At 42.8% G+C, this 26,961-nt stretch overlaps 1 protein-coding gene across 1 annotated transcript; it reads right to left on the bottom strand.

Moving 5' to 3' along the window:
- Positions 1 to 4,326: 4,326 nt before the first annotated feature.
- Positions 4,327 to 26,782, bottom strand: fam110d (family with sequence similarity 110 member D). The gene is made up of 2 exons (XM_049584720.1): positions 26,671 to 26,782; positions 4,327 to 8,396 (listed from the first exon to the last, which is right to left on the bottom strand). The coding sequence occupies exon 2, from the start codon at positions 7,666 to 7,668 to the stop codon at positions 6,325 to 6,327; it is 1,344 nt and encodes a 447-aa protein (XP_049440677.1). The 5' UTR covers positions 7,669 to 8,396; positions 26,671 to 26,782; the 3' UTR covers positions 4,327 to 6,324.
- Positions 26,783 to 26,961: the final 179 nt, after the last annotated feature.

The raw sequence follows: 26,961 nt of genomic DNA, 5'->3' as shown, positions 1-26,961 counted from the left end.
CAGTAGCTTCAGTCCCAGACCACCACTGCTTCTACAAAGCCCCCCATGCTTGTAGCTTTTTGATGTTTTAGCACATCACTGATGAAACTGTGCATTGCTAACAGCTGCTAATTGGCTATCATGTTTTATTCGTGTCCTGGCAGATCATACAGACCTTTGTGCTAGTTTTGTGTGTTCAGCCTCCCTGTCCCTGAGTCATGAACCGAGCTTCTCTCAAGCGTAGACGTCCACAGTCTGCTGAAGCTGCTGGCGCAGAAGAACTAGGCCAGATTTGACACACTTCACAACCCATGCTACCCCTGACACACATTATTGCTTCTCAGAGCACAGAGGAAAAAAATCCAAGCTACAAATGCATCACAGTTTGGGGCCACTCGGACACAAAGTGATAGTATTTGACCCGAGTTGTTGTCAAACAGCTGGACTGGAGGTTTTTAGCCCAAAAGAAGCTCATGTTCTGACTGCTGAAAAAGTCTTGTTGTGACAGTGGCCAGAGGCGTTCAAGACCACAGTGAGTTTAAAACTCCAGGCGAGACGGGAATCGGCTTTTCATTTGCTGCCCTAGAAATAAGTCTGTTATGCTTCTGTGGCTGTAAGAAAACAAAATGAAGTAAACCCACGACTGCTTGCGTGAATCACAGTTTGTACATTTGTGTGTTATTAAATTGCTGAGAATAGTTTTGCAAAGTTTCACGAGATGCTTTATCATAAGTCAAAACTCCACATCAGTTTCAAGTCATAATTGGGTCAAAACTTTGCTGGGCAGGATTTGCTGGTGGGCAAAAGTGTAAAGCGGGAGGTCTGTGGGACCCCCTGTGGTGTTTTTTTAATGTGAGTGGAAAACCACATCAGCAGCATCAAAGCCTGGAGTGGTGGATCCCTGCCAGTTTATCATCCTTTTCAACCAGGCATGTTCTGCAAGCACAACAAAATTCTTAAACAGGTACACCAGCTTGACTTTAGAAGAGCTCAACACTAAACCAAACTAAACCACGACAACCCTGCAATAATAAAATCTGAATTATCCTCTACAGAACCAGCTGTTGTCTGTTTATTTCCAGGCAGACTGAGAAAGAAAAGGCCAAACCCAAAACATGACCATATGTTTAAACCTTGTCCTATGAACCCAAAACAGGATGTCACAGCAGGCCCTCCGGTCAGAGTAACTGACATGGACACAGGCACACAGGAGGGCCATTGTTTTCTTCTGCTTTGGGAAAGACAGAAAGAGGGAAAGGGAAGTGTGCTAAAGGGATGGAGAAACTGGATGTGTGTGTGTTTATGTGTGTAGTTAGAGTGTATGTGTTGCTGTAGACTTGCAGACTTTAGAGCTATCTGAGGAAACAAACCAGCGAGCAAAATTTTGTTCAGCGTCTGCAAAAAAAAGAGCCCTGAGAATGTGTCAGATGATTGTATCCTTAAATGCCCTTAAACTATTTTGGGCTTCTTTAAAAAGAAGTTCTTCCTAAAGTAGATATCTTATATTTTTTAATTTTAAGTCGCTCATCAAGCTGAGCAGTTGATGAAGTCATCCTCAGACAAACCCTGGAGCTACTCCATGCAGTGAACAATGGAGCAACTTGTAGCCGGACAGCACACAGGGTGGATTTATTGGGATGTGGAGACATTTTGTAATTCACATCTGTGAGCCCTTTAGGAATAAATAAAGCTCATTATGACATCTTAAAGGGAAGCACCACCTAAACTGAGAATTCCAATATGGTATTTCCACAGTCTAGTGAAGTTCAATCAATATTTGTGAACATGAGCTACTCTCTCTCAAAGCCAGAAACCAGAGAAGGGAGTCTCAAACTAGTGATGTCATGGGGTGCATAGTCTGGAGCTGCTCCATAGACAATGAACGAGAGCCTTATTTTGTGGATGCACATAATGCTTGTTCTCTTTTTTACACCCGAATGAGCTTTATTGTAGCATTCTCAGTTCTGAAACAGAAAATGTACTTTTATAGACAGAAAAACCATGACATCATGCTAACACGACAACAGGCAGTTGAAGTTGCTTGAGTTTGCTCTGTCATCATTTTCAGCCGTAACTGGTATGTAGTTAAATGTGGTGGTCTGGCCTATCTAACGTTTGTGTGTTTATTTTATTTGCTGTGTCGCTCTACTAGCGTCTTTGATAAACTAAATCTACCGGCACTGAAACTAAACCACAGCAAAATTTATTTTAGCCACCTCAAACTAACTGTAACTAACTTTGTTGTAACTTTATGTGTCATACAAAGTGTGGTTTAATTTTACTTTTTATAATAGGCTACTGTAGCGTCTGCCAGGATGTGTGGAAAGGATGACGCAGTTATTCGGCAAACCACCATTTATTACTGAACAGTACAGGTTACTGTTGGCCGTAACCACGGCCAACCAACCAAACCAACCAACAAACGACAACTTAGCTGTAACTCCAACTGTGCACTGCTGCTCTCTCCTCCAGCTCGCTCATACACACACTCGCACCCCCGCACCTCATTCAATCCCAAACATGCCATTAACTCACAGAACACTGACATTATAACAGAACATTTACTGCAGGGTCGCTACAATACATAGCCTCTAACATTATCAAATCATAGCTTTAAAAAAAACAAACAAAAAAAAACAACCAGGCTTGGGCCCGCGGGCTGGGCTCGGGCAGAGAATCTAAGCTCTAGTTCAAGGTCCACACAGTTTAATACATTATAGTATACATACTTGCATTTGACCATGTCATTGAGCTAGTTTGCTGTCTCTGTCAAGTAGCTGAAACTTGACACATTTACGAGTCATTTGCGGCCCATTCAGAATGGGCCCGCAACCTACATTTGGACTGCGACCCACCAGTTGGGAACCACTGTTCTAAATTTAGCGAACACTTAAACCAATTATTTATTTATTTATTTATTTATTTTTTTGGTAGGGATTTTTTTTGTTGTCGTTTTCATTTCTAACATTTTTCCCCGTTCATTGGTTGGTTGGTTCATTCATAGGTTTGAATTAAAATGTCTAGATTTTTGTCAGAAAGGGCTGTGAGGGAGAAAGTGTGATAATCTCCCAAGTTTATGTTCATGTGTTTGTGTCCACTTCCTGTTTTATTTTGAAATGTGTTCCCATTGTGTTTAGTGTTTCTTTCACTTCCCAAGTTTTCCCGCCTTTGTTAATCACCTCATGTGTTTCACCTGTGTCTTGTTCCACTCACCTGTGTGCACTTAGTTATCAGCCCTTGTGTATTTAAGCCGCAGTGTTTCGCTCATTCACTTGCCAGATTGTCACTGTTGCCCTAGTGTTCATGCTCTCCAGCCTTTTCTTTGTGTTTGGTTCCTTGGTTTTTGACTCTGTTTGCACTTATGGACTTGGCTTTTGGTGTGATTGTCCTGAATGGACTTTTCTGCCTTCGCTGACTGCCTTCATGTGTTTGACCCCTGACCTCCTAAGAAAAGATTTGGATTTGGTGTTTTGTGTTTTTCTCTGAGTCTCTCTGAGTCGCGACTGAGTCTCATTTTCTTACTAGATCATAACAGAAAGCCTACAAGAAAAACTTCTCCAGTGTGCTTTCTGATGAGAAGATTAAAACCACCCATCAGATAAATGAGTGGTTTCAGTCTTCTAATTTAACTTTCAGCAGTGCATAAGCATATTTCCCAAAAGGCTTAACTTTTTTTAGACAAAAATTCAGTCACTCACCAATTTACTGACAATGAATGGACCCACTCCAAAAAGCGACACCTGATATTTTCACTTCAAGATTCAACCTCTGAGACTGGTGAGACTGACCGTCACAAAACAAAAATAGTTTTAGATTTTTTCCCCTTGAGATTTGAATACACTGTGGGCTGGCTGTGGAAATAAAAGCTGACTCAGGTCTGTGAAGGAGAGAAGAGACAAACAGTGTCAGGAGGAGTCTGCAGACAGGGTGGAGGGTCGGCTTGCGGACGGTGTAGACATAGCATCGGGCCACACAGAGACCTCCTTGTCTATGAACACAACCTGTTGCAACTCACTCAAGAGCAGAGCATGCAGGGAATGCTAAAAGGATTAGCGCGTAGCCACTTGAGATAATGTGAAAAATGAGACATGATGTGGTGGAGGGAGGCAACAAAGGAGTCAAGGACGTGGTAGCGTCACAACACTGACTCAGTCGACCAGGAGAAGATTAGAGAACAACACAGTCATCACTTTATCTGTGTTTTTATATTGACTGATCTATTTAGTCTAATGTAATGTAATATAAATTATTTAATTGAACAATGAAGGTTACAAGATTGAAATTTCACCCAAAACACAACAAGACACCAAAAAAACATCCAAACAAATATTTCTTTCTTTGTGTTTATTTGCTGTGTACATCATACACAAACATCTTTGGAATAAAACTAAATCTCTCATTTATATATATTTATATATCAAATAAAAAAAGAGATTCAGATTTTCATGGAGCCACTTTGTAAACATGCAACCAAACGGTTTTTAACAGGGAGATATAAAAACAAAAAAAAGTCCAGGTTGAAGGGATGTCAGGAGTGTGCCATGCTGATTATAAATACAGAAAATCAAACACCAAAGCTGCAATTAATTGTGTTAATTTATCACACATATAAATATACCGTGCCCTTGGTTTCAGTCATTCTCAGCCCTGAACGCCTCTCGGTCTAACCTTCGCATACCTCGGCAGACCCCCCCGCCCCTCTCGCTCAGTTCATATTTCAGTGGCATCCTTCAGGTCAAGCAATGGAAGTGACCTTTCATGGAGATAAAGTGAGAATCACTGAAGGATGGATGACGTGAGGTAGGATCTGTGGTTATCAGAGAAAGGAGGGCAGCTTCAGCCTCCCCTGCTTGTTTTGATTTGATGGGAAACGTGCTGACCGAGCCAGCTGGGAAGGTTAAACGTCTGTAAACTGCCAGATGGTGAAAGTGACGTCCTAAAACAGTTTGCGGTAGTTTGGCTCTTTTACTTTTGGAGGTGACTGTATTATTTTCATGAAATTTTATTCATTTTTGAAACTTCCTCCGTGAGATTTAAACTCTCATTGTGCTTGTATCTGCCTGCAAAAGTCAAGTTTGCTCTGACAGGAATCTTTCCCTGATGCTCTTCTTGCAGCCATAGCTGTGAGCACTGAACACACATTAAGCATTAGCAATCAATGGCTGTGTCACACGTGATTATTGGACAGTGTTTTTACTTTGTGAGAGTCTTTAGGGTTTACAAAATGAGATGAAAATGACAAAAATTACTGGCCAGGCATGGCTCCTCAATGTCCTCCTCGATGCAGGTGCTCCTTTGAATCCAGCTCAGTGTTTAACGTTATGTGAGATGAATCTCTTTAAAGAATCAAAGCTATATCTCTCTCTGTCATTTCCTCCCTCTCTGTCCAGTTCAGTGCATTAACAACCCCACAGGGGTGCCTCGCATGTTTGTTCCAACGCCTGCGTTTAAGTAGTAAAAAAAAAAAAAAAAAAAAAGCAACACACAAACTAAACTGGGACAGATCCGAATGAGGTACTCATGGTTCACTTCACACTCACACAACAGTTTTCCAGTTTAGAAAAAAACATAGCTTAGTGGTTTTCCATTTTAATTTAGTCGTTAAGGGAGAGTGTCGGCGTCAAGGACACTAGACTGTGTTCACTGTGTCGTGACGAACACACACTTATGTGCCTCGTGAGGTGTCACAGGGGCTGATTTCGGATCAGTTCGGTCAATAACTGAAGCTACAAATGGAGAGGACGGCAGTGTCTACTCCACACACAGCCACATACACACACATAACATTTTGCTGGGAGTAATGGTTCCATTCACCAGTAAGGTCTGTCCACATCCACACAATATGTCCATAGGCTCTATAAATACAATATATCAGTTTGACCAGAGATGACTCGGAGCTTGTCCTCTCATTTGAAGAAACAGTCTCTTTGGAGTAGCAGAGAGCGAGGGACTGAAGGTAATCATGTGCCACGGAGTGCTAATTCTGCAAACAAATCCTGAGCCGACTGTCAGAGACTCATTCTAAATTTAAAGAGAAGTCACATTTTGCTAGGAGCTTTGACTTGCATCGCTGCTCGAGGCTCACAAATAGAAACAAGTCCTATTTTTTCCTTCTGTGATGCATCGCTGCTCGCTAATCACAGCCCAGCCTGAGTGTGGCTTTTTTGAAATCAAGTGAAATTCAGTCGTGACTCAATGCTATGACTTTTGGTTTGCAGTGCAAACTCAACAGCAAATTTCTGCACAATGGGCAAAGGTCTGCACCAGGTGATTTCACTTATAAAGAACACATAAGAACACCTTCAGACTCTCACACTCCACGTCACATGGTTCCCCATCCCTATATTAAACAGTAGATTCTTTGGGTCCCTCTCGAGCAGCGTTCTTACACCCGTAAAGCCACTTGATGACTCGAGCGTTCCTCTCAATGATTGACACACCAGTGGGAACCTGCTCAGCCAGCTCCTCCTGAAACAGCCCATCTCCTGAGTGCTGGGAAAACTCACTGGGCTCTGAGCCGCCGCAGCCATCCCCACCTACACTACGGAGGGCCAGTGAGAGTGTGTCTATGGAGCTGGCACCTGAGAGAAAATTCTCTCGACCCAGACGCTCTATCATGTCCACGTCCAGCCCGCAGAAGTCAAAGAAATGCTCCTGCTCTGATAACGCTACCGAGCAGCGCAGACGCAGGTCTGACTGGGAGCGCCGCAACTCCCCAAGGTGCCTTCTGGGTGCTGGTGGGGGTGACGCCCGCTTCCACGGGTCGTTCTCGTCATCATGGTTACTTGTGTGGTTGCCATTGGTGACACCATTACTGGTACCATTTGTAAATCCATTTTCAGTCCGTTCAAGCACACAGCTAAACCCCGGGCTCGGGATCGACCCTGGGCTGCGTTCTTGGTCAGTTTTACTAGACCGTCTGCTCCCCAGTCCTCCGTCCATAGTGTCTTTGTCATTGGTCCAAGACATTCGGGAGTCTCCATCCCTTGATGGTGCTTTCTCTTCACCAATGACCATCTTCTGGATTCTGCCTTCACTTCCACTACTCTTCTCCCTCATGGAACCCTGGAAGAGCCGGCGGACAAAGCTATACCCCTTCACCTCTGAGTTATTGTTCTCTCCCACTGCTGCACCACTCGGACTCTTGCACTCTTTCTTCTGCCTGTAAATGACGAGGGAGTCCGGCCTCAGCATGCGTTTGCCTGTGCTTCTTCTGAGTACAGGGGCACTGTGTGGCGCTACCAAGGTGTTAATGCCAGAAGTCCTGGGGTTGGGAGGCAGTGCTTTGTTCACATTGCTCCTGTTATGTGCCTCAACGTCAACAGAAGTCCGTCTATTCTCCTTCCTGGAGTCGTCGTTTTCATTCTCGTCTCTTGACGTGAAGGAGAGTGTAGAGAAAGGGGTGTTGGATGAACGGCGTGGGGGTAGATGAGGCGTCAGGCTGCCAGGGATGGCAATCGCTCTCCGGGGCTGTGGTGGTGGGGTGGCACAGGGCACCAGCACAGGCTCCTGTTTGGTGTTGATCACCTGCTGGGTCTTCACATATTTTGCTTTGTCGGCCTCAAGCCTCTCCACAGCGCTGATTGCACGGCCGTGGCCTCCACCATCTATCTGCCTGCGCAGGTAGTCTGGACCCTTGTTGAGGAGCCTCAGAGGAGAGGGGGATCCAGCTGGCGTTAGGGGCTTCATGCTGATTCAGTAAGCTGGGAGAGACATCAAAAATGCAGCCTCTATTTGACCCACTGCTTCCGGTGTCCCGCAGAGAGCAGCTGTTGTGAAATTTTCTTTTGAGTTTGCAAAAGTTTCTAAGTGTAGCAAACTGCGGCAGCTCTCATTCCTGTTCACACAGCTCTTGAATCTTCCTTGAGGGGTAATAGATAGGTAGCAATTCAGGAGACCACAGAGTCCAAGTTTGTTGTAACGTTTTCTATAGATAGCTTACAGCCTCTTTGTTGGGTAATGTCAGAGCCCAGACAAATTGATATCTCTATCCAGTATTTACACAGGCATTTGGATAGGCAGGCAGGGCACAGGGAAGTCCTTTTTTTGTCAGCCAAGAGCACTCCCAAATGAGACGCTCCCTGCCCACAGCGCAGCAGAAATAGCAGGCAGGGTGCACTTTGAAAGGGTTACTTTTTCCTTCCCCCACTTTTTTCTTCTCTCTTTCTGTCTCCCAACAACACCCTACACTGTTGATCTTTTCAGCAATGGCTGCCTGGAGAAATTAGATATAATGGCCTCAAATATTTGCTTTGCGCAGGCTGTCTGAGGGACGCCAGGTCAGGACTTTTATTGTTTGGCGCCCGTTGTGGTTGAGGTGACCTGAGGGTGGCCGGCACCGAGGCACTTGGTTTGTTGATAGACAGATGGGGCAGATGCAGATCTCGTCCTTGTCCTCACCTCACCTGCGTGGACTCCTGGGAGACACAGAGAGACAGAGAGAGAGGGTTTTAGTTGGGAGTGTTATTCTGCAGGGCGAGCCACAGAGACCAGATGGCAGGACGGACGGTGGTCCCCAAAGCTCTGCTCAGATTGTGCTTATTTAAAGCTGGAGGGAGTTACATGTCTGGAGCAGGCAGCAATGCAAAGCTGACATGTGTACACATTTGATGACCCTCTATCTTACATGTTAATACAGTAAGGCAATGAGTTAATGAGTAAACAGATAGGGGTTCAGATACAGGATACATTAACATGGTTCAGCTAAACCAGTAACATTTTTGAAGACGGACAAACCACTTGGACAAGATATTTTTTTTGTGGAATAAGCAATTTCATGAATGTGACCATAGGTATCATATTTAATAATAAACAAGCACATGTGGGCAATGTTTCCTGTGCTTACATTTCTTCATTTGTCACTGATTTATGTCTTATTTTTAAAATGATAGATGTCTGTTTCCAGACAGTACTGCAGCGTCCAGTAAGCACTGGATGAAAGATGAATGGATGAAACAATGTCTGCTGTCCAGGCACATGATGACGTGTCTGCCTTCATCTGTTTTCTGCACAGGAAGTTGTATTGAAATAACTGTTCTTTTTCCCAGACAGATCTTCATTGATTAATTGTTTCAGGTTTGCTTTAATGGGCAGCAAATACAACATCCTGTATGACTAGTGCCACGCCATTGTTCCCACAGCCCAAAATTTCAAAGCCCCATTAGTCCAAAAAATGTCTCATTTTACAGCTCCGACAGTATGTTATCCCATTGTTATCCCAACAACCACTGCAATACACACTCCCTGCAGTTAGTTACAGATTCCCACCAGGGTGTTGTTACCAACCCTTCGCAGTATTTCCCAGCACTGGGATGTTTTTCACTGACCCATCCCTGCTTTTCCAGCGACTTTTGTGCCACCAAAAGTGGGTGTTTTAAGCCAAAATATGATCTTTTCCAAACCATAACCCATGACTTTTGTAGCTTAACCTAACCACACGTTCACCACAGTGTTGCTGACTAATGTAAACTCTCCATGGTTTAAAGAAATGTACAATGGGAACATTTTTTTTGGCAACTGGGAACTGAAAGGAGTGTGTATTCTCCAAGAAACCGGACTACAGAGCAATGGGACATTTGTTTTCTGGTATAACAGACTGTCGAAGAAATGGGCTTTCGGTCCAGTGGGACTATCAGGACTCTGGAATTCTGGGTGGTTGGTGTAATAGGCAGTCACCATATGACTGATCATGAGAAAACCTGACAAGCAGAAACCAACATCTCAAGTGAAAACTAGACTGAGTTTGTTGTCCCGTAAACATGCCTAAAGTGCTGCTTCATTAAACCGATACACTCTGAAGCAATAACTCTTTCACAGTCACAGTTAAACAGCTTGTTCTTCAAATTAACAGGCTACTAAAAACATTACACCACACTTTAAACCAAAGATAAGGCATGCCTCTGTGCAATGGAGTCCCACATTTAATATTTATGAAGTGTTCTGGGAAGGTTGACGTTTTATATCTTTTAAAGTTTTCATGCTATATGAGGATTTTGGAGGGGGGAGGCTGCACGTGTCTATAATGGGATAGGCTCTACCAGAGGAGTATTTATAGCATGAAAACAACCCAGCAGTTATCATGTGTCGATGTATGTGTGCACGTATGCGCATGGGGTCATGAGTATATTTGTGTATCCGCTCTAGTTTTGCACCTGAGCTTACAAGCATGTGTGTCTGTGTGTCAGCACGAGTCAATAACAGGCTTCCCTATAAATGAAAGCAGGCCATATGTATAGCCTTTCTCTTATTCTGCACCTTTTTTTAAGTCCACAAAAAGAAGGCAGCGAGTTTGCCACGTGCAAACTGTGAAGACAAAGAACACGTCTCTTAAACTTGAAGCAGCTACCCAGAGGCACAAGTGGAGCCTGTTTTTCATTCACTTCCCTTCAACATGTATTAAGAGTCCATCTGGGGAGATAAATGCTCCGTGTGCTGGGCTCGACAACAGGAGGGTGTTGTGCTTATTGTTCCCTCAGGTCGGCCTTAAGCGTTATCAAATGCTATTTTAACTTTTCCTTCACATGAGGTAAAACAATGAACAGCCTCCTCTGACAGGAAAAAGGATCCATGTCTCATCATTTAAGGCAAAACATATGAGACCACTGACAGTGGGGAACCCAAGCACATACTTAACCCCAGCTTTCCGCTGTATATTTATAAAACCTGTCTGTATGTAAGATTGTAAAATAATAGTGTGACAGAGTGACATGCAACCAAGGTCAAATTCAAACCTAAGACAACATGACTATATGTACCTCAGCCCACTGACACTTGAATCAAATCAAAATGACTTGCAATAAGCAAAACAAAAAATAAAAGATGTCTCTCTCATAGAGCTGCAATGATTAATCAATCAGTCATCAACTATTACTTAAGTTTCCAACTAATTTGATAAGCGATTAATCGGTTTGAGTGATTTGTAAAGAAAAAAATAAATGTGAATATTTACTGGTTCCTTTACTTCTCTAAGACAGTAAACTAAACATCTTGGTGTTGTGTGCCAAACAAGACATTTGAGGGCGCCATCTTGGGCTTTGGGAAACACGGATTGACATTTTTCACCATTTTCTGACACTTTATAGACCAAACCATTAATTAATTAATTAAGAAAATAACAGACAGTTTAATCGACAGAGAACATCAGAAAAGAGAATCGTCTGGTTGCTCTCCTAGAATTTTCTTAATTTTTCTGCTGGGTTTAGTTTGACTATTAGTATATCTCTCCAGTCTATTACCACTTAATATAAAACTACTTTTAATACATTAGAAGGTGATATTTCATGTTAACTTCACTCTACCTCATTAAGTCTGCTCACCCTCTACAGAGCAGCTCTACCCTGTCAAATGGCATGCTGCTATAAATTCAGCAAGGAGGGGGGCAACAGCCAGCTAGTTGTTTTTTTTCCAGATGTCGGCCTGTCAGAGCTCGGGAAAGTCAGCCATTGTTTAGGTTCAAGGAAAACGTCTTGCAACAGGTGTGGAAGGAAGAAAGGGCATGAAACAAGAAAAATGAGGAGGAAGAGGGACTAGAGGTTGCGGCTTGTGACGGGGATTTGGTTAGACACCTTTCTTCCGGAACAATCTGTTCGCCATCTGAGTTCAGAATGGAAAGGTGCAGGCTATTGCTACTGAAGCATTAAAGGGGATTATCGCCATAGGAGCCTAAACAAAGTCATTAATCCTGATGTTGGCTTTCCGTTGAGGGGGGTGGGGTAAAGTATGAAAATAATATGGATACAGCAACGGTTAATCCTCACTGACCCGACAGCCATAACCCTAAAATCCACAACAAGATGGACACCATTTGTCCTATTTCTTGTATTTCTGTGGTTTTCTTCTTAATGGCAGTGTGCACTCAGTGAATCTGGCATTACAAGCTTGAAGGAAACCGGATGCTTTCAGAGGTCATCTCTTGCTCCGAGTGCTATCTCGGACATCATATGACTGAATCTGAGTCACAGTGATAACTGACGGTTATTTGGGACACAACGTCTTCACCAGAAATGGGGCTGAATATAGACAACGACTGATAGAAGTGTGCTGAGATTTCTTCTAAACATAAAATAATACCATCTTAAAAGAGAGGAAGCTGGAACGGCAGGGAGAGGAAATGTGCATGATGAAACTGTTACATTTGAAAACACACACACTCACACAAGCCAAAGACTCAACTGGGATTTGCTGGAGAACAATAGCCACCATTAGCCCCATTGACCATAATGAGCCAGATTAGTACCCACCACCTTCTCCTGTGATCTCAAGGTTTGTGAAAAGCGTGAGATGGCTGCTGAATCTTTCTCCTCATCTCTCACTGTAGGTCGTCATTAACCTCTAAACCCTTCACTTCTTTCTCATCTCTACAGTGAACAACCCCCCACCTTCTCTTCCCTAATGCTACCTAACCTCGGCCTTTCCCTTCCTGCTGCACTCTCCTGCCCTCCTTCCCACTCTTCACCTCTCTACATCTCCTGTATATGCCACAGGGCCTCCTTACCCTCTCATTTTCCTCCTGACTCTATCACTCTCTTCCTGCATACACCCTGTCTCTCTGCTGCTCTATTTACTGTGTGCTTCTTTTTCTCTGAGCACAGTCTTCAAAAGCATTTGCCAAACAAGATGCCTTATTCATGAGAATTGATTTTTCTCATATATGGACATTTATTCAAGAGGTAACCTACATTTTCATATTAAAGGTTCCCAAACTGGGTTGCAAAATCAATCTTAGATGTCACGATATGATTGACAAAATAGTACAGAACAGGAAAAGCATTTCTTTACTTTTCTGATATCTCTGCTGATGTCTTGGAGAGTTTTACTTCTTCTGGACTCTAAAGTGAAACAGTCTGAGATGGAAAAATCACACCAGTTCTTTGAAGTGGTCACAGTTCAGAGACTTAAGCACCAGTATAAAGGGGTCAGTGTGGGCATTGCCTGGTTGAAAGGGACGCAAACCACAAAGTCTGAAAACCTTTCAACATCCTTTGTAATATACACTAAAACACTATAATTTACCTTTTTCAATGTCAGCCAGTTACAATACAAAAGTGATATTGGCACTATGCCATCATTTGTTTTCTTCTGTAGCTGCGAATTCTGCAAACATATACGCGCAACAGCTCAACACCGAATACTTCCTCATCTCTGCACACCTGGGCAACTTCTGCCTGAATTGTCTGACTTGTAAAGTACAAATATTGTCAGCTGCAGCCTGCAAACACCTCTCCCTATTCTAATAGAGTCCCGCTGCAGAGCTTCAGGTTTGGACCCACCTCCATCACCAGGAACCATGGTTGTCACAGTTCCTAGTCAATAAATAACATTTACATATCACTGTATTATATTGCACCATGTATTGTTTTATTGCACTCATCGTTAAATAAACTAGCCTACAGAGTGCGTATTTATTACACTCTATTAAGTCCATGCCACTGTATGGGGCCTGTTACAAGCTGACTGATCATATTTGGTTTCACATTCAGGCTACATATGTATATGTATATGTTTGTTGTGCTTATTGTTAATGAACACCATAACACCAAGGTAAACAATACAGTCTAGTATTTCAATATAACTGTAACTTTAAAAGAGGCTATGTATTGTGACGTTAAGCAGCTAATAACTTGTAATAACCAGGGCCCCAGGAACACTGCTCAGCCTTGCAGCCAACTTTTCCCAGTGGCCATGCATGGTATTGCACCAAAAAGGATTTTCCCTGTAGGCTACCATTACAAAAGAGAAGTCTGTAAAACAGTTGACAAACAAGGTCAATTATGATTCTATTGTGAATTTTTGATCCATGGAGCAGGAGAAACACTACTGCACATAGTTAGCGGGCCGTATACTGTAGAAGTAAACCAGGACACTAGAAACTTTTTTTGGCATCTGAGCCAGACGAGCAATTCTCATCTTTCAATCCACTGTCTAGGTATTATTACAAATGCGTGGTACTAACCTTAAGGGTTTGCTAATGTGAGCTAGCTATGCTAATGTCATTCGCAAACCAATGTCATAAGTCTCATAAGGTTAACGTCATAAGGCTCATAAGATTAGTACAGGTAATTAGCTACTTAACATTACGTTACCTAATCAAACTTTATAAGTTATAGTTCAGTATCAAAATATTGCATTATTACATATTGTATTGTTCCTTGGTGTGTCTATTTTGAGGTTCTCGGTAGCCTGTATTTGCTCTGTGTTTTATGGTCTTTTCTTTGACTTTTATTTTGTTTTTATTGTATTATTGCCTTTGTCTTTGTTGACTGCATGTTCTATTGTTTGATTGTTTCACTGCATTTTGTTAAGCACTTTGTGTTTATCGCTGTAAAAGATGTTATATCAAATGCATTTTCTATTATCATTATAATTATCATTGTACAAGTTGTATTGTTTACCTTGGTGTTACTGGCGCAGGGCCGCAGGCTTATTCAAATGAATGAACACATGCTACTGTATGCTGATGATGGTCTCTGATGGGCGTTCACAGTTTCAGACTTCCTTCTCCAAGCTAATGACCAGAAAGGGTTTGACGGAGGAGGAGGTGAGCCTGAGCCTGGAGCTCTGCAGGTAGGCCCTTCTACCCAATCTTGATGTCAGAAAGATATGAGAAGCAAAAAATTTTCCCAGGTGTTTGACAATTCAACAAGCACTCTGGCCCCTTTATAACTAAATATGTATTACACAGCTCTACATGAGCCTTGTTACAGGAGGTGCTCACGGTCAGAAAGTATAAAACCTGCAGAAATGTCAAACATCTCATTCTAAAACTGATCGCTGGGATGAGCAGTGCAAACAATATCAACAGAATCCAGACATTAATGAAGTCCAGAATTACATGTTTGGCATGCGACCGCTCTCTTTCACCTTCCAGCTCTCTGTTCTTTAATAAAACTCCTCTGTCTGTCTGTCTGCCCTCTGTCTTCCTTTCCTGCCTCCCCCGTGTCCTCCCTGTAAAGCGGATGGCCCGGCCTGCAGGGGAGGCTTAGACGGGCGCCCCCATGCAGCTAAAGAGGAACCAGATGTTTTGTGTCATGCTACATAAAGATGCTCAGACAACCCTGACAAAGACCTGTCATGGGAAGGGACAATTTTCCTTTTAATCAACAGCACTGTTTGGGCTACTTGCATTTGACCCCCTGAGAACGCAAAGCAGGTTTAAGTTTTATTATCAATTATACTGTGTGACGTGAATGTATTTGACATTGAGAAAACTGCAGTTGTGCTTATTTCTCTGATGTGGAAGTGGTGCCCCAGAGAGAAGCTAAACACCAAACAAATTTCAGGAAGTGTTTGTTTGCTGGAAGAGAACCCACGGAAGACTTCATCTGGGTGTAGCCAAAGACAAACCAGCTGGCCTCAGATCAGAAGGTTAAAGGAAGTCCCAGTGTGAATTATGCATTCAGTGGGGTAAACACAAGATAAGAGGTTAATAAATTCACGAGGACCACCTTTGAAGCTCCTGGGAATGAATTCAGCACGCTTACCTGTCAAATTAATCTTTGGACAGATGAGAGGCATCTGCTGCCGACAGGGAACCAAATGGCCACCTCTAACGCCTTTCCTGTCTTTCTCTGTCGCCTCACTTTCTTTATACTAACATCTGGCACCACTCTTAAGGATGACACAGACTAACGATCATCACTAATGGACTGAAATGTCTGAATGTTCAAACGTTAACCAAAGCTCTTTATGTCAAGACGTAGCATCTGTGCGCATTGATTCTCTACAGTGTGAATATAAAGCGCCTGCGTGGCCACTAATGAGCCACGATTCATGAGTGTGTCCGGTTCGGTCATTAACCAACACTACAGACCTCAAGAAGTCTGTTATGGAGCAGGACAAAGAAAAGGAGGTGTCTTCTTCTATTATCCAAATGACGAGACATACTGGCCTTTCTTTGCATTATTAATGGACCACAACAACGGTCCTCCTCCAGGTCTACACATCAGTCTTGACCTGGTTGCTCTGCCTCATTAGTCAGGAAGAGAAAGGGACAAATAACAACATGGTGACAGTAAAATGTAAGAGATGGAGCCACTGTCCTCTCAAAGACAAAACCTGGGAGCCAGTTGTAAATCCTGTCACCATTGTGAGGCCTTGAGCGCCATTAGCCACTTGATCTACGGTGAGAGGCTACACAGGGGCTTGCTCTACATTCATGTGGAGAAGCAGTCGGCCACCTGGGACAACTTCAGGGACCCCCAACCTGAATAGGCCTCTCCCCAAACCGTAAAATAGACAAGTCAACGCTGCAGCTCTTTTGTCATTCAAAGCAAATCACTGCAGAGACAGCTGAGCAAGCCTGGCGTGTACAGACTTTAGCCCCTTATACACTGCACTGCAAACCTGAAATTATCTAGACATTACCCTCAGGAGCTGTACGTGAGAATGCAAGTGTCAGAGTCAGTTGAATCAGACATTAAATGGACTTTATCCCACCAGCTTCCTAGTAGAAAGTCTGTGTAATGTCAGATTGAGCCCATGTGTGAATAGGGCAGGTAACAGACAGCAAGTGAGTGGGTATGTTAATGTAATTTCTGTCATGAGGTTCACTTGAAACCGGACAAAAGCTAACATCCAAGGGTGAAGACGAACGGTCATTTACATGAACATGGCAAAAAAAAATGTCGAACTGGAGAGATGATGAGATTCAGGAACTTCTGTTGGTAAAGGCTGAAGCTAAAATCGTCAGACAGATTGAAAGAATAGCAAGAGACTCTGTTGTTGATGGCCTAATTAACAAACCAGCTACGGTGCCGCGGTGTAATCCACATTATGTCTGATCTCCTGCACGTTCTACCCAGGCACCACCCCTCACCTTAACTATATGAAATGTTTCCTGTAGGTAAGAACATTTCTTACGCAATCTCCTGTTGTTTGCTACATGTGTACTAGAGAAACTGTACAATGGCACGGACCTGATTCTCCAGATGTTGTCCTGAGATCACATGACAAAATGGCTTTTGAGGTACAGTACCAGTGGTGTGTGCCAATCAGGGACATGCTGAGTGTGTGTGAATGAACATGTTGATTTGGTTTAAGATGACAATTTAAAGTGAAAACACACAAGTATCAGTGGACATACAGTAATCAAAAGCCTTAAATGTAACAGCTAATTAGCAAGTAAACTGCCTAAATCAGGTCAGTTAGCACAGATGGCGGCTAATCAGCTAATATTAGTCTATTATCTGGTTTGACTGAAGCTTTGTTTAAAAAAATTAAAACCTATAAGTCTACAAATAGAGAGCACATCCTTCTCACACGAATCAGAATCTTTTAAGCAAACAATAACAGCTTTAGCTTGCTAATCAGCTAATAAGCTAATTAGCTGATTTGTATAATCAGCCAAAACTCTATTTCATCATTTAAAAAAAAAAACAAAAAAAACATTTTTGCATTTGAAACTAAGTCCTTGAAAAAAGGAAACTCATCAAAAGGCAGAAAGTAATGTTGTATTTGCAATAATTACAAAAACAACACTTAATATAGCTTGTAAATAAGCTAATATGCTATTAGCTAATATGCTAACAAGCCAGTATTTTTAGCTGATTTGTAAAATTTGATGAAATTCTGCTCCATACTATTAACAAATACACATTTTTAGTTATGGGAACAAAGTTAAAAGATCTTGTGAGCTGCAACTGGTGTTATTTTCTGTATCAGAAACTACATTAATCGATAATAAAAAAAAAAAGATCACCATAACCAATAGCACAAATAACTGTTAGTTGTCTATAATCTGCTAATTTCAGTTAATAATTAAAGCAATGTGATTTCAGTGACTGCTTTCACGTGTGATACAGTCAGTCTTTATCAGCCATTATACTGTAAGTCGGGCCTTTATCGTCACTGCAACACCCATGCAGTGCTAACACAGATAACGTCTGCTGAGATAATGTGTTCACATTTATCCTTGCTTTTATCAACAGACCGGGCAAGTTCCTTTTTCTGCTCAGCCAAGGGTCCAGGAGCAGTGCTGGTACTGTTGATAATTAAACTGCTCTGACCTATAAAGTTTTATGAGTCACTATTTACTTTTTCAAGCCAAAGTTTTTCAAGCCAGAAAGCACTTTGGAAATCTGGAGTCAACTGCCAAAATCTGTCCCATCATTAGACTTAAAAATGTTTCTTAAATTCAGTTTTAAATAATGAAAATAATGAAGACTATCATTGGAATCTAAATTCAGCTCAAAGATTGAAATAAGTGACTTAAACATCATTTAGATGATCTCTACACCAGGTGCACCGTGCAAGGAAACCTAATAATTCACACTGAAACACAGAGACACCTGAACCTGCCTCCCAGACCAGGAATGTTAAGCCCTACTGCACTACCTCACTGTCGATGAGTGAACTACAGATGGGTGAACTCATGCACTTACAAGGAGATGACGTATACCTGGATCCTTATAAACGAACTGTGCGTATGTGTCAACATTTTTTTAAAATCTCTCTCTACGACTGCTCTGATATGTGGAGCACGGATCTATGAAACAATAAAAAAGTGTCCTAAAAATAGCAGCTCATCTGTTTCAATAAAATCGACTCACTCAGAGAATATCCCAAAAAGTTTCTACCACTCAGGGGCCCATTAAATGCACATTAGTGTCTCTTCTGGTTGAACCTGCCTGACTACCCACACATATAAATGACCTGAAAATGTAAGCTCTATCAAAATGTGAAGTTTTGACAAAGGTCAGGTTGTGTTCACATGGAATCAGGGAGACGGTAGATGGCAAACCAGACATTATTTTAGTAGACAAAAGCAGGATAAAATATTGGCAACAGTAACGGTATGACGGCATTGCCATTGACATTTAATACATTTAAACTTTTTGTTGTAACAGAATTTACCATCGGATGTTACACAGCTCTTTCACACAAGGAAAAAAACATGGGCAATTTGATCAAGTACTAAAAAATTACTTAAAATAATAAACCTGTTTTACCATCCAGTCATCCCATCGGACTGTTTGTTTTGTTTCTACCATCTGCCTGACTTCACTGAATCGTGAAAGTCATTTTCTAAGATCAAAGGCCAAAAAGTCAATAAATTAAGGTCTGATCTGTCAAATGTGATCATTTCATGTTTATCTTTGTCCATCATTGGTATTTGTTGGTCCAAAAAAAAAATTAAATCTGAAGACATCTAAGCTAACTTTTTTGCTAATTTCTTGTAACATCTAATTTCTTTTAACATTAGTTGGTCAATTGAGAAAATAATCATTATTTATCATTGTAGCCCTAAGTTCAGTTTGGCTTTTAACATTTTAGACCTGATGACATGTGTACAGTGGTCAGTAAATCATCTTAGTTTACGGCTGTTTCTTCTTTAAACAATCCTTTTATGTCGCATTACCAGTAGTTTCAACTGTGGCCACCAGAGCAAAACAACCTAACGTCTTGTTTCATGAGCTTAATAGAAGCCAACACTAATTGAATGTTTCAGTTAAATCGATAAACTGACTGGTAAAAATCTTTGGTTGAGCATATCTAAAGTGTGCAGTGTGTCACATGAACGTTTATGTGGGAGAAGACAGTAAGAGAGGGTGTGTGCAGGAGCGAGCTGAGTGGCGTAAACCCAGCGTCCAGATCTGGGCTGCCTCAAGTAGACATCCCAGCTCTGGACAGCATTGTTCTGTAAATCATGACCACCGCTGCTGCTCCCTCCACATGCCAGCCTGGCTTATGTGACCAGCAGTACAAACCGCAGTGACCCACTGTGTGTGTGCAGCACAGCCCTGGACTGGGAATGCACTTCTTTGCAACTCAGGGAAACACAGATCTCTCCCCCTCAAAAAAGGCCTGTCCTGAGGCTGTTTATACAGCACAGTGCATAGGCAGAAATCTGGGCACATCCCTCAATCTCCCAGAGTCTTAAATTATGAAGGCCTGTTCCCACACTGTGCACCCTCATTAAGCTCTCAGCTGGTGAGAATGCTCTGAAAGACAGCACTGTCTGGCCAGCTGCCAGATGTTTTATTTCACCAAGTCGGCACATTTTTCACTCTGCCAGGCATATGTCTGCTTCAACAAAGTGATAAAAGACGCTTCAATGGATGAGAGCTGTTAGAGCAACTAAAATGTCAAAACATGGTTAGTGCTGTTAAATCATACACTAGCGTACCTGTACTTGAGCTGACTGAAACCTCCTAAAAACCATATCAATAAAAAGCCCCGCTACACTGTGATGGATAAAAGAGGCTGCTGATGAATGAATAGCTGGGCACCAGAGCAGAGATTTGGATGATACTTAGAAAGCAGAACTCCCAGAGCGACTAAAGCGAAAGAAAATTAGTGTAACATCTGTGTAACCCCACCCTCTTTTCACACAGACACACCACATTGCCAAAAAGACATTCACACAACATTTGCAGAATTATTCTAAACACATGTTGCTGATGCAGTAAAAGGTTAACACCACCTTGTGAGCACTTGTGACAGGGCTGTTTGGGGTTGGTTAGAGCTTAAAGCTGCTCCAGCTGTGATGTGTCCCCAAATACTGGGTCGTGACTGTGACTGTGGTGCCAAACCCCATCCAACACCCCCCTGCTGTGTTACTACACACTCTCCACCACTTTAAATGTGCCAGCATTGATTTGCTATCTGCACAGCTGAAGACTGTTTGGACAGGTTCATTTAGTACAGATCCTGATGAAATAATACGCAACACTTCTTATAGCGGTGTCTTTTTTATGTTGAATAAGCAAACGCAGGATGCAAAATCCAATGCTGTTTTTTATTTTAGGCATAACTCTTTTTTTTTTTTTGCTAGCGAGCATAAAGGTTAAGTTTTAAAGCCCCTGAAAACTTTAGTATTCTCTATAAAAATAAACACTAAAGATGTATAAACTAACACTTAAGCTTGGAAAGCTTGGAAGGTTGATCTAAAACACTGGAGACCACTGATTGGTTGGTCATTAGAGCGGCACAAGACATCCTGCACAAACCTGTTTTTTTAATAAACCATAAATGGCGACCACAACTGTTTTTTATTCACCCACCCCAGACTTTACAAATTGGCACCCATAAAAATACGTTATGCACTATGAGAGAGTCACGTTGACGGTGATGTCACAGCGGTTTCATGCGATGTCGCTATGGTGATCAGCTGAGGATCCTGCCTTCACTGACAGGGTACTATTCACAGTGACGAACAATAAAAGAAAAGCACCTGGTACAATAGTTGAGTGCCATATTTGTACATTTTCCTACGAAAAGTAATGCACCACAGTTTCCACTATCCCACATAATCATGAGGCAGATATTCGTGCATAAACCATGTATTTTGGAACACTGCAATCACGTGACCAACACAGTGTCGGGAGTAAAGACGGTTGTAAAGAGGTTGGTTTGGGCAGTGAATGGGTCACAAAACACAGGACTTTCACAAGGAGACCAGTGCTCCAAATTGTTTGAACTTTAAGTGAACTTTAAGTTGACTTTAAGGTATGCCTTCACCATGTTTCTTTTCCTAAACCTAATCACAGTAACTTTAACCCTAACCTCCCTAACTTAACGCTATTACATAACTTCACATTAAGTATGCAGTGTCATTCATGGGGCACTAATTAGTCCAATATTATACGAACCTTTGTATGAGGATACACTGAATAAAGCCAAACTATGCAGTGGAAACGAGTCAGTAGATTTAAATGTTGCTGAATCCTGACTGGTGCAGAAATAGAAATATGTGACAATGATTCCAGTCCTGTCTGCTCCACTTTCTCCAGTGAGGATCACAAGGACAGAAACAGAAATCTCTTGTGTAAAATAGCCTGCTAGGTTTTTCAGGGCCTTAAATCCAACATTAACCTTTGCAGGTTTTCCAACACAAAACTTCCAACAAGCATAACTCCTCCAAAAACTTTCCGACTACAAGAAAAGAGTCCAAAAATCTCAAACACAAAGACCCTCGACTGAGCTCCTCTGTTTTTCCTCGCTGCCATCTACGCTTAGCTGTTAACCTCCCCTGAACCTGCCAGCTGTCCTCTCTCATTACTGATCGACCGACCTGCTTCGTGGCAAACAGCCCCCCCTCCCAGAGTGGCACGGAAAGAGACCCCCGCCGTTTGCCCCTCTTCTCCTCCTCCTTTCCTCTCCTCCCTCGCCGCCTGTCAGAATCAGAAAACATCTGGAGCAGCCGGAACAGTTTGTGGAGCTACGTCGACGGTCCCCCTCCTGCATCGGAGGGAATGTCCAGGCCTGTGTCATCTTCCTCACGGTTGAGCAGACACAGCGCTGCGACAGTTGAGCGTGATGGGATGTGGCAGAGCTACAGAGGCGCCCGGTCGGACTGTGAACAATTACGGGGATGTGAGAGCAACGGAGAGAAGGGCTGCTCTCACAGCTGTCACCCACACACAGGGGACTGTCAGGAGATGGAGATCTGTCAGATCATGTTTCATGATTTCGTTGCCCACAATGAATTATGGATTGAGTTATGAGCCCATGGAGATGGGAGCGATGTAAGAGCAGACTTCAAGCCTCAGAGAATGACAAGACTGATTATGATAATGATCATATCACTTCCAAAGTTAGATACAAACATTTGGTGCAAATTTTGATTTCTGCTAACAAGCTAAAATGCATTCAAAGAAATTTGGAGAGCTCATAAATCTTTAAAGAGGGGAGCCAGCGAGTGAAGGTTCCACTCCAAAAAGCTACATCAGTTTGAAAAATATGTCTTTGCTCATCAAATTATGGCTTCAATGAAAATGATCCCACACTCTGGTGTTTACAAAACATGAGAAATACTAGCTTGGCACATGCAGTAGATGGTAGGTTTTACCTCTGCTTTCAGCCAGTCCTGCGTAAGAGTGGGTTTACTGTATCGCAGGGTGCCTGCCTGAATATATTGTTTTGCTGCTGGATGTAACTGAGAAGCTTTTCTTTGACAAGTTCTTCCTCTTTTTCAAACAGTTCCTCCTGAAAACGGACAGCGAGGAAGTTCCCAGAGACAGTCTCCACAACGGCCCAAAACAAGGCGACAAGGAGCAATAAAGCTAAATTATAAGCCTGACGCTTTGTGTGTGTGGTGAGTGTTTGAAGTCTCACACTGTTGTGAACCTCTCATGTCCAAAACCAGCTGCTGTTCAGCAACACACACACAAACTCCTTGAACACAGTGCCAGGAGGAAGATGATGTCATTAGCAGGGTACATTTCTTCTCTAATTAGAAACTCAAGCTTCCCGCCATTACTTGGGGGTCTTTACATGTAACCATGCAACAAAACGGGGATTAAACAGAACAAATGTTTGACAGCCCTCTTAAGGATGTGATGTTTTCAAGACCGCGCTGTGCAGGAAAGCATAACCATGCCTTGAAAGTGACTGTGGTACAGCTGAACTTTAAGTGATAAGAAACACATGAGTGGTCCATTGTGAACTAAAACCATGAAATATCCTGCGGCTTCCGCTCCTTCCCCGCAGTCAGCACTGATGTGGCTAAAACCGATCAGATTATACACTTGTAGAGCCTCAAAAAAACAGTGTCAAGTAAAAACGTTTTTGTATGTAGGGAAGAAAACTGGAAAATAAAAGGCTATAAGAAATCCTGGTGTGCTATTATATACCATAAGATATTCCATAAAATATTCCTGTGCTGGATCATGCCGAGGTCAATGACATGGTGGTTGCTTGGCCTCTGTTTAGGCAGCTAGAGTATGGTGAATGCATGAATATTCATGAGTAAGTTTAGTATCTTAAAAGTCATAAAGTCATCATGATTCTCCAGGCTTCTTTAAAAGTGTCGCACCACCAACACCATCATCATCAATATCACTGCTGGTGCTAAGAGCCAAGCGGGAAGGCAAAGACCTAAATTACATTTCATTTAGTCATGTTAATGATGTCAGGCCTCCTGTCAACACCCCAGACGGAGACTGCAGTGAGCAGCTCAGCGCTTGGTGCCCCTGGGCATTCTCTGCTCTGTGATGGGAGGAAGTATTCTCGTCTGCTCCGCTGGGATCAGCATCAAACACAGATGCAGCCGAATTACAGCTGGAAAATTAGCGCGCTGCCACATGAGTCGGGCAGAAAGAGAATGGAACTGTTTACGACTGCTCCACACAGTAATTTTGCAGGTAGAAATTCAGTCGGGGAGATGTTTGTATCCTGCGTTTAAACACGAGCGGTATGACGGATTGATGTTGGCTGTAGGTGTTTATGATCTATGAGTCACTGTAGCTCAAGCAGGGAAGCAAGCCGGGTCAGATCTGTGGGCTTGAACCCTTAACAAAAACCAAAGTTGAATCATGGAAAGGTAGAGGCGTAATGGGCCTGGATCCACCTTCTAGTAATTCATTAAAAGTCATGCGTTACCTGCATTCGTTTTAACAAGTGCCTTGAGGGCGATCACACCCAAAATTATTAGGAAAGCAATCTTATAAGTTTATCTTTCTGCCAACATGGACTTGTGTTATCCACAGTCAGTGAATTAGCTACAGTAGATGGCTGTTGGCAGGCCCCCAATGTGGCAAAGCATTCAGGTGTACCACCATGGAAGCTAAGCAATGTACTGCTATGGATGGAAGGCAGCAGCAAAATATATTATAGCCACCTAAAAGTAAGTCAATATCAGTTTAAGTGTACGCTATATTAGTATGTGCTGTCAGACAGCCCTTTCCAATGAGAATCTGAAACCATTAAATTGCTCTTTTCACAGGCACCAAACTCCATTGACAAAAGCAGTTATTTTACTTTGCAAAACACACAGGAATTGCTGATGCACCGCTGCATTGATCCGTAGTTTATTTTGTCTTATTGTGTCACTTTGGTAAATCAGAACTAACCCTTTACAACACCAGAGTAACACAATAACGCCAACAAACTAACCGGCTGAGGCAGCTGTAGACCAGCAGCTCCTGTGTTCTGCAAGGTAAAATTACTGGTTTTGTCAATGGAGTCTGGCATTAAAGAAAGCATAGATAAGTTTCAGTTTCAGGTCAGCCCCCCATTGGAAATTGTTGTCTGACAGCAGGGTAAAACAGTGTACACTTGCTGATATTAAGTTTTTTAGGTGGCTAACACATGTTTTGCTGCTGCCCCTATCCACAGCAGTACATTGGGCTACTTAGCTTCCATGGTAGTGCTCCTGTCTGCTTCTCCAAACCGGGGGCACGCAGACCGCTATTGTATGCAATACTCTGACTATGGATTAGTACCTCATACAGCCCCACTTCAAAAAATCCAAACTATCCCTTTAAAGTGCTCAGAAAAATGGAAATTTAAGCGACTGCACACACTCTGGTGACATATGTCACACAGTTTGTCTTTTTATCACTGTATATCGTCATGCAGGCAACTTAAAGATCACCTTCCCTCCCTGGAAAGCTTCATCACTGCCAGTTCATGCTCTGCATCAAAAAGCATGAATTAAACCTCCTGCTGCTGCACAGCGGCCAAACCAGCACATGCACACCTATGAATCTCAGGGTGAATGTGTTTACAGGACATGTGTGGTCTGTTTAGTCTCGCTCCTACATTGTTTATGCTCCTGATCCCACACTGATCAAACCATCTCAGGGTGCATGAAACATATCAGAGTTAAGGAGGAGGGCAAGAGGTGGGAGGGGGTAGAGGAGGGTCAAGGTGGAGTTGACCCCTGAGGGCATGTGATTGTCTCCTTGGAGGAGACAGTGTTGTCTGTGTTAGAGTGGGTGGGTTGCATAATGACCCCTCAGGTCCCCAACTCACTTTTGTTCCTCTGTAAGCTCTGAGGTAACGCTGTCATATGCTTTATTTTTTTAATAGTATGACTCACTACAAAGCGAGACATGCATTTCTCATAAATTTACTGATTGGTAGGAAAATGCTTAATTTGATTTATGATTACAAAACTTTTCTTCCTTGATTAGACGTCTGGAGGCCAGAGCCTCATTTGTGCCATTCCCCTGATTTCATCCAGATGTAAATATTTAGCGTGGAGCAGAGTTAAGATGGGATAAACCTGCTGCCCCGAGTCAACTGTATCTGCTTTAATCAGAGCACAGTGGTCAGCCGTCTCTCCAAACCATGCAGCTATTACTGACTGGACTGCAAGGCTGAGTTAAACCAGGGAGCCCACATATAGGTTTACATGGCAGATGATGAATTGCTGCACTTGTCAACTTCTCAAAAAATGTTTTGGGTCGATCCATAAACCTGGTGTGCTGTTTATGGATCATCCAGCTACAGAAAGCCTGACATCCATCACAGACATACTGCCATGGAGCATTTGCCTTGTAGGGCAATGGCCATAAACACACCATAAAGATCTCAGGCAGAAGACAAACTGAAGTAATCATGCTGTAAATTTTTAAACGGGAGACACGTGTACTATTTCTAAGAGTGGATTTAATTTGGGATTTAACTTGTGATTTTACACTGAGTAGCCTATCATGAAGTCTGAGTGCCACATCCACTCTGTGCCACAGCGTTATGAGGTCAGTTCAGTTACCAGGCTGTTGGTTATTTGTCATTTCAGCAGCGCACAACACACAAGGTAATTAATTTAACGATCTTTCACCCAAGCACAGCTGTAAAACAGTGGTGCCACATCACGGGAGCAGCACGGAGGAAAAGTGAAGAATAATCACGCAGCGCACTGATCGCATGAATCAATTCAAACCCGAATACACCCGGAAAACTTCACCAATAAATCTGGACTCACACATGCACTTGTAACGGAAAAATGACAGTCAGCCCCTCGCTCACCTTGTTCAGTTCAGTTTATCCACTCTTGTTGTCTTTCAAATCCCGTAAAGGTGTTGAAGCTCCTCTCTGTGACAGACGGCGCTGCGCTCTGCGCTCTGTGGGGACTGCTGGCACACTGACGCTCCGCTGCATGGCAGCAGCACGATAAAGAGGGAGTCCCTACAGGAGGAGGAGGAGGAGGAGAAGGAGGAGGGGGGTGGGCAGGTATGAGGCTGTGTAAGCTGACTCCTGTGTAGCCTGCTGGGAGCTGAGTGGAGTGGCAAGGGGGGCTGTGGACTGGGGGGTAGTGTC

This window comes from Epinephelus fuscoguttatus, linkage group LG8, assembly GCF_011397635.1.
Source record: "Epinephelus fuscoguttatus linkage group LG8, E.fuscoguttatus.final_Chr_v1".
NCBI lineage: Eukaryota > Metazoa > Chordata > Actinopteri > Perciformes > Serranidae > Epinephelus > Epinephelus fuscoguttatus.
Note: the sequence above shows the minus strand (reverse complement) of the source record. Positions and strands in the feature narration are given on the sequence as shown.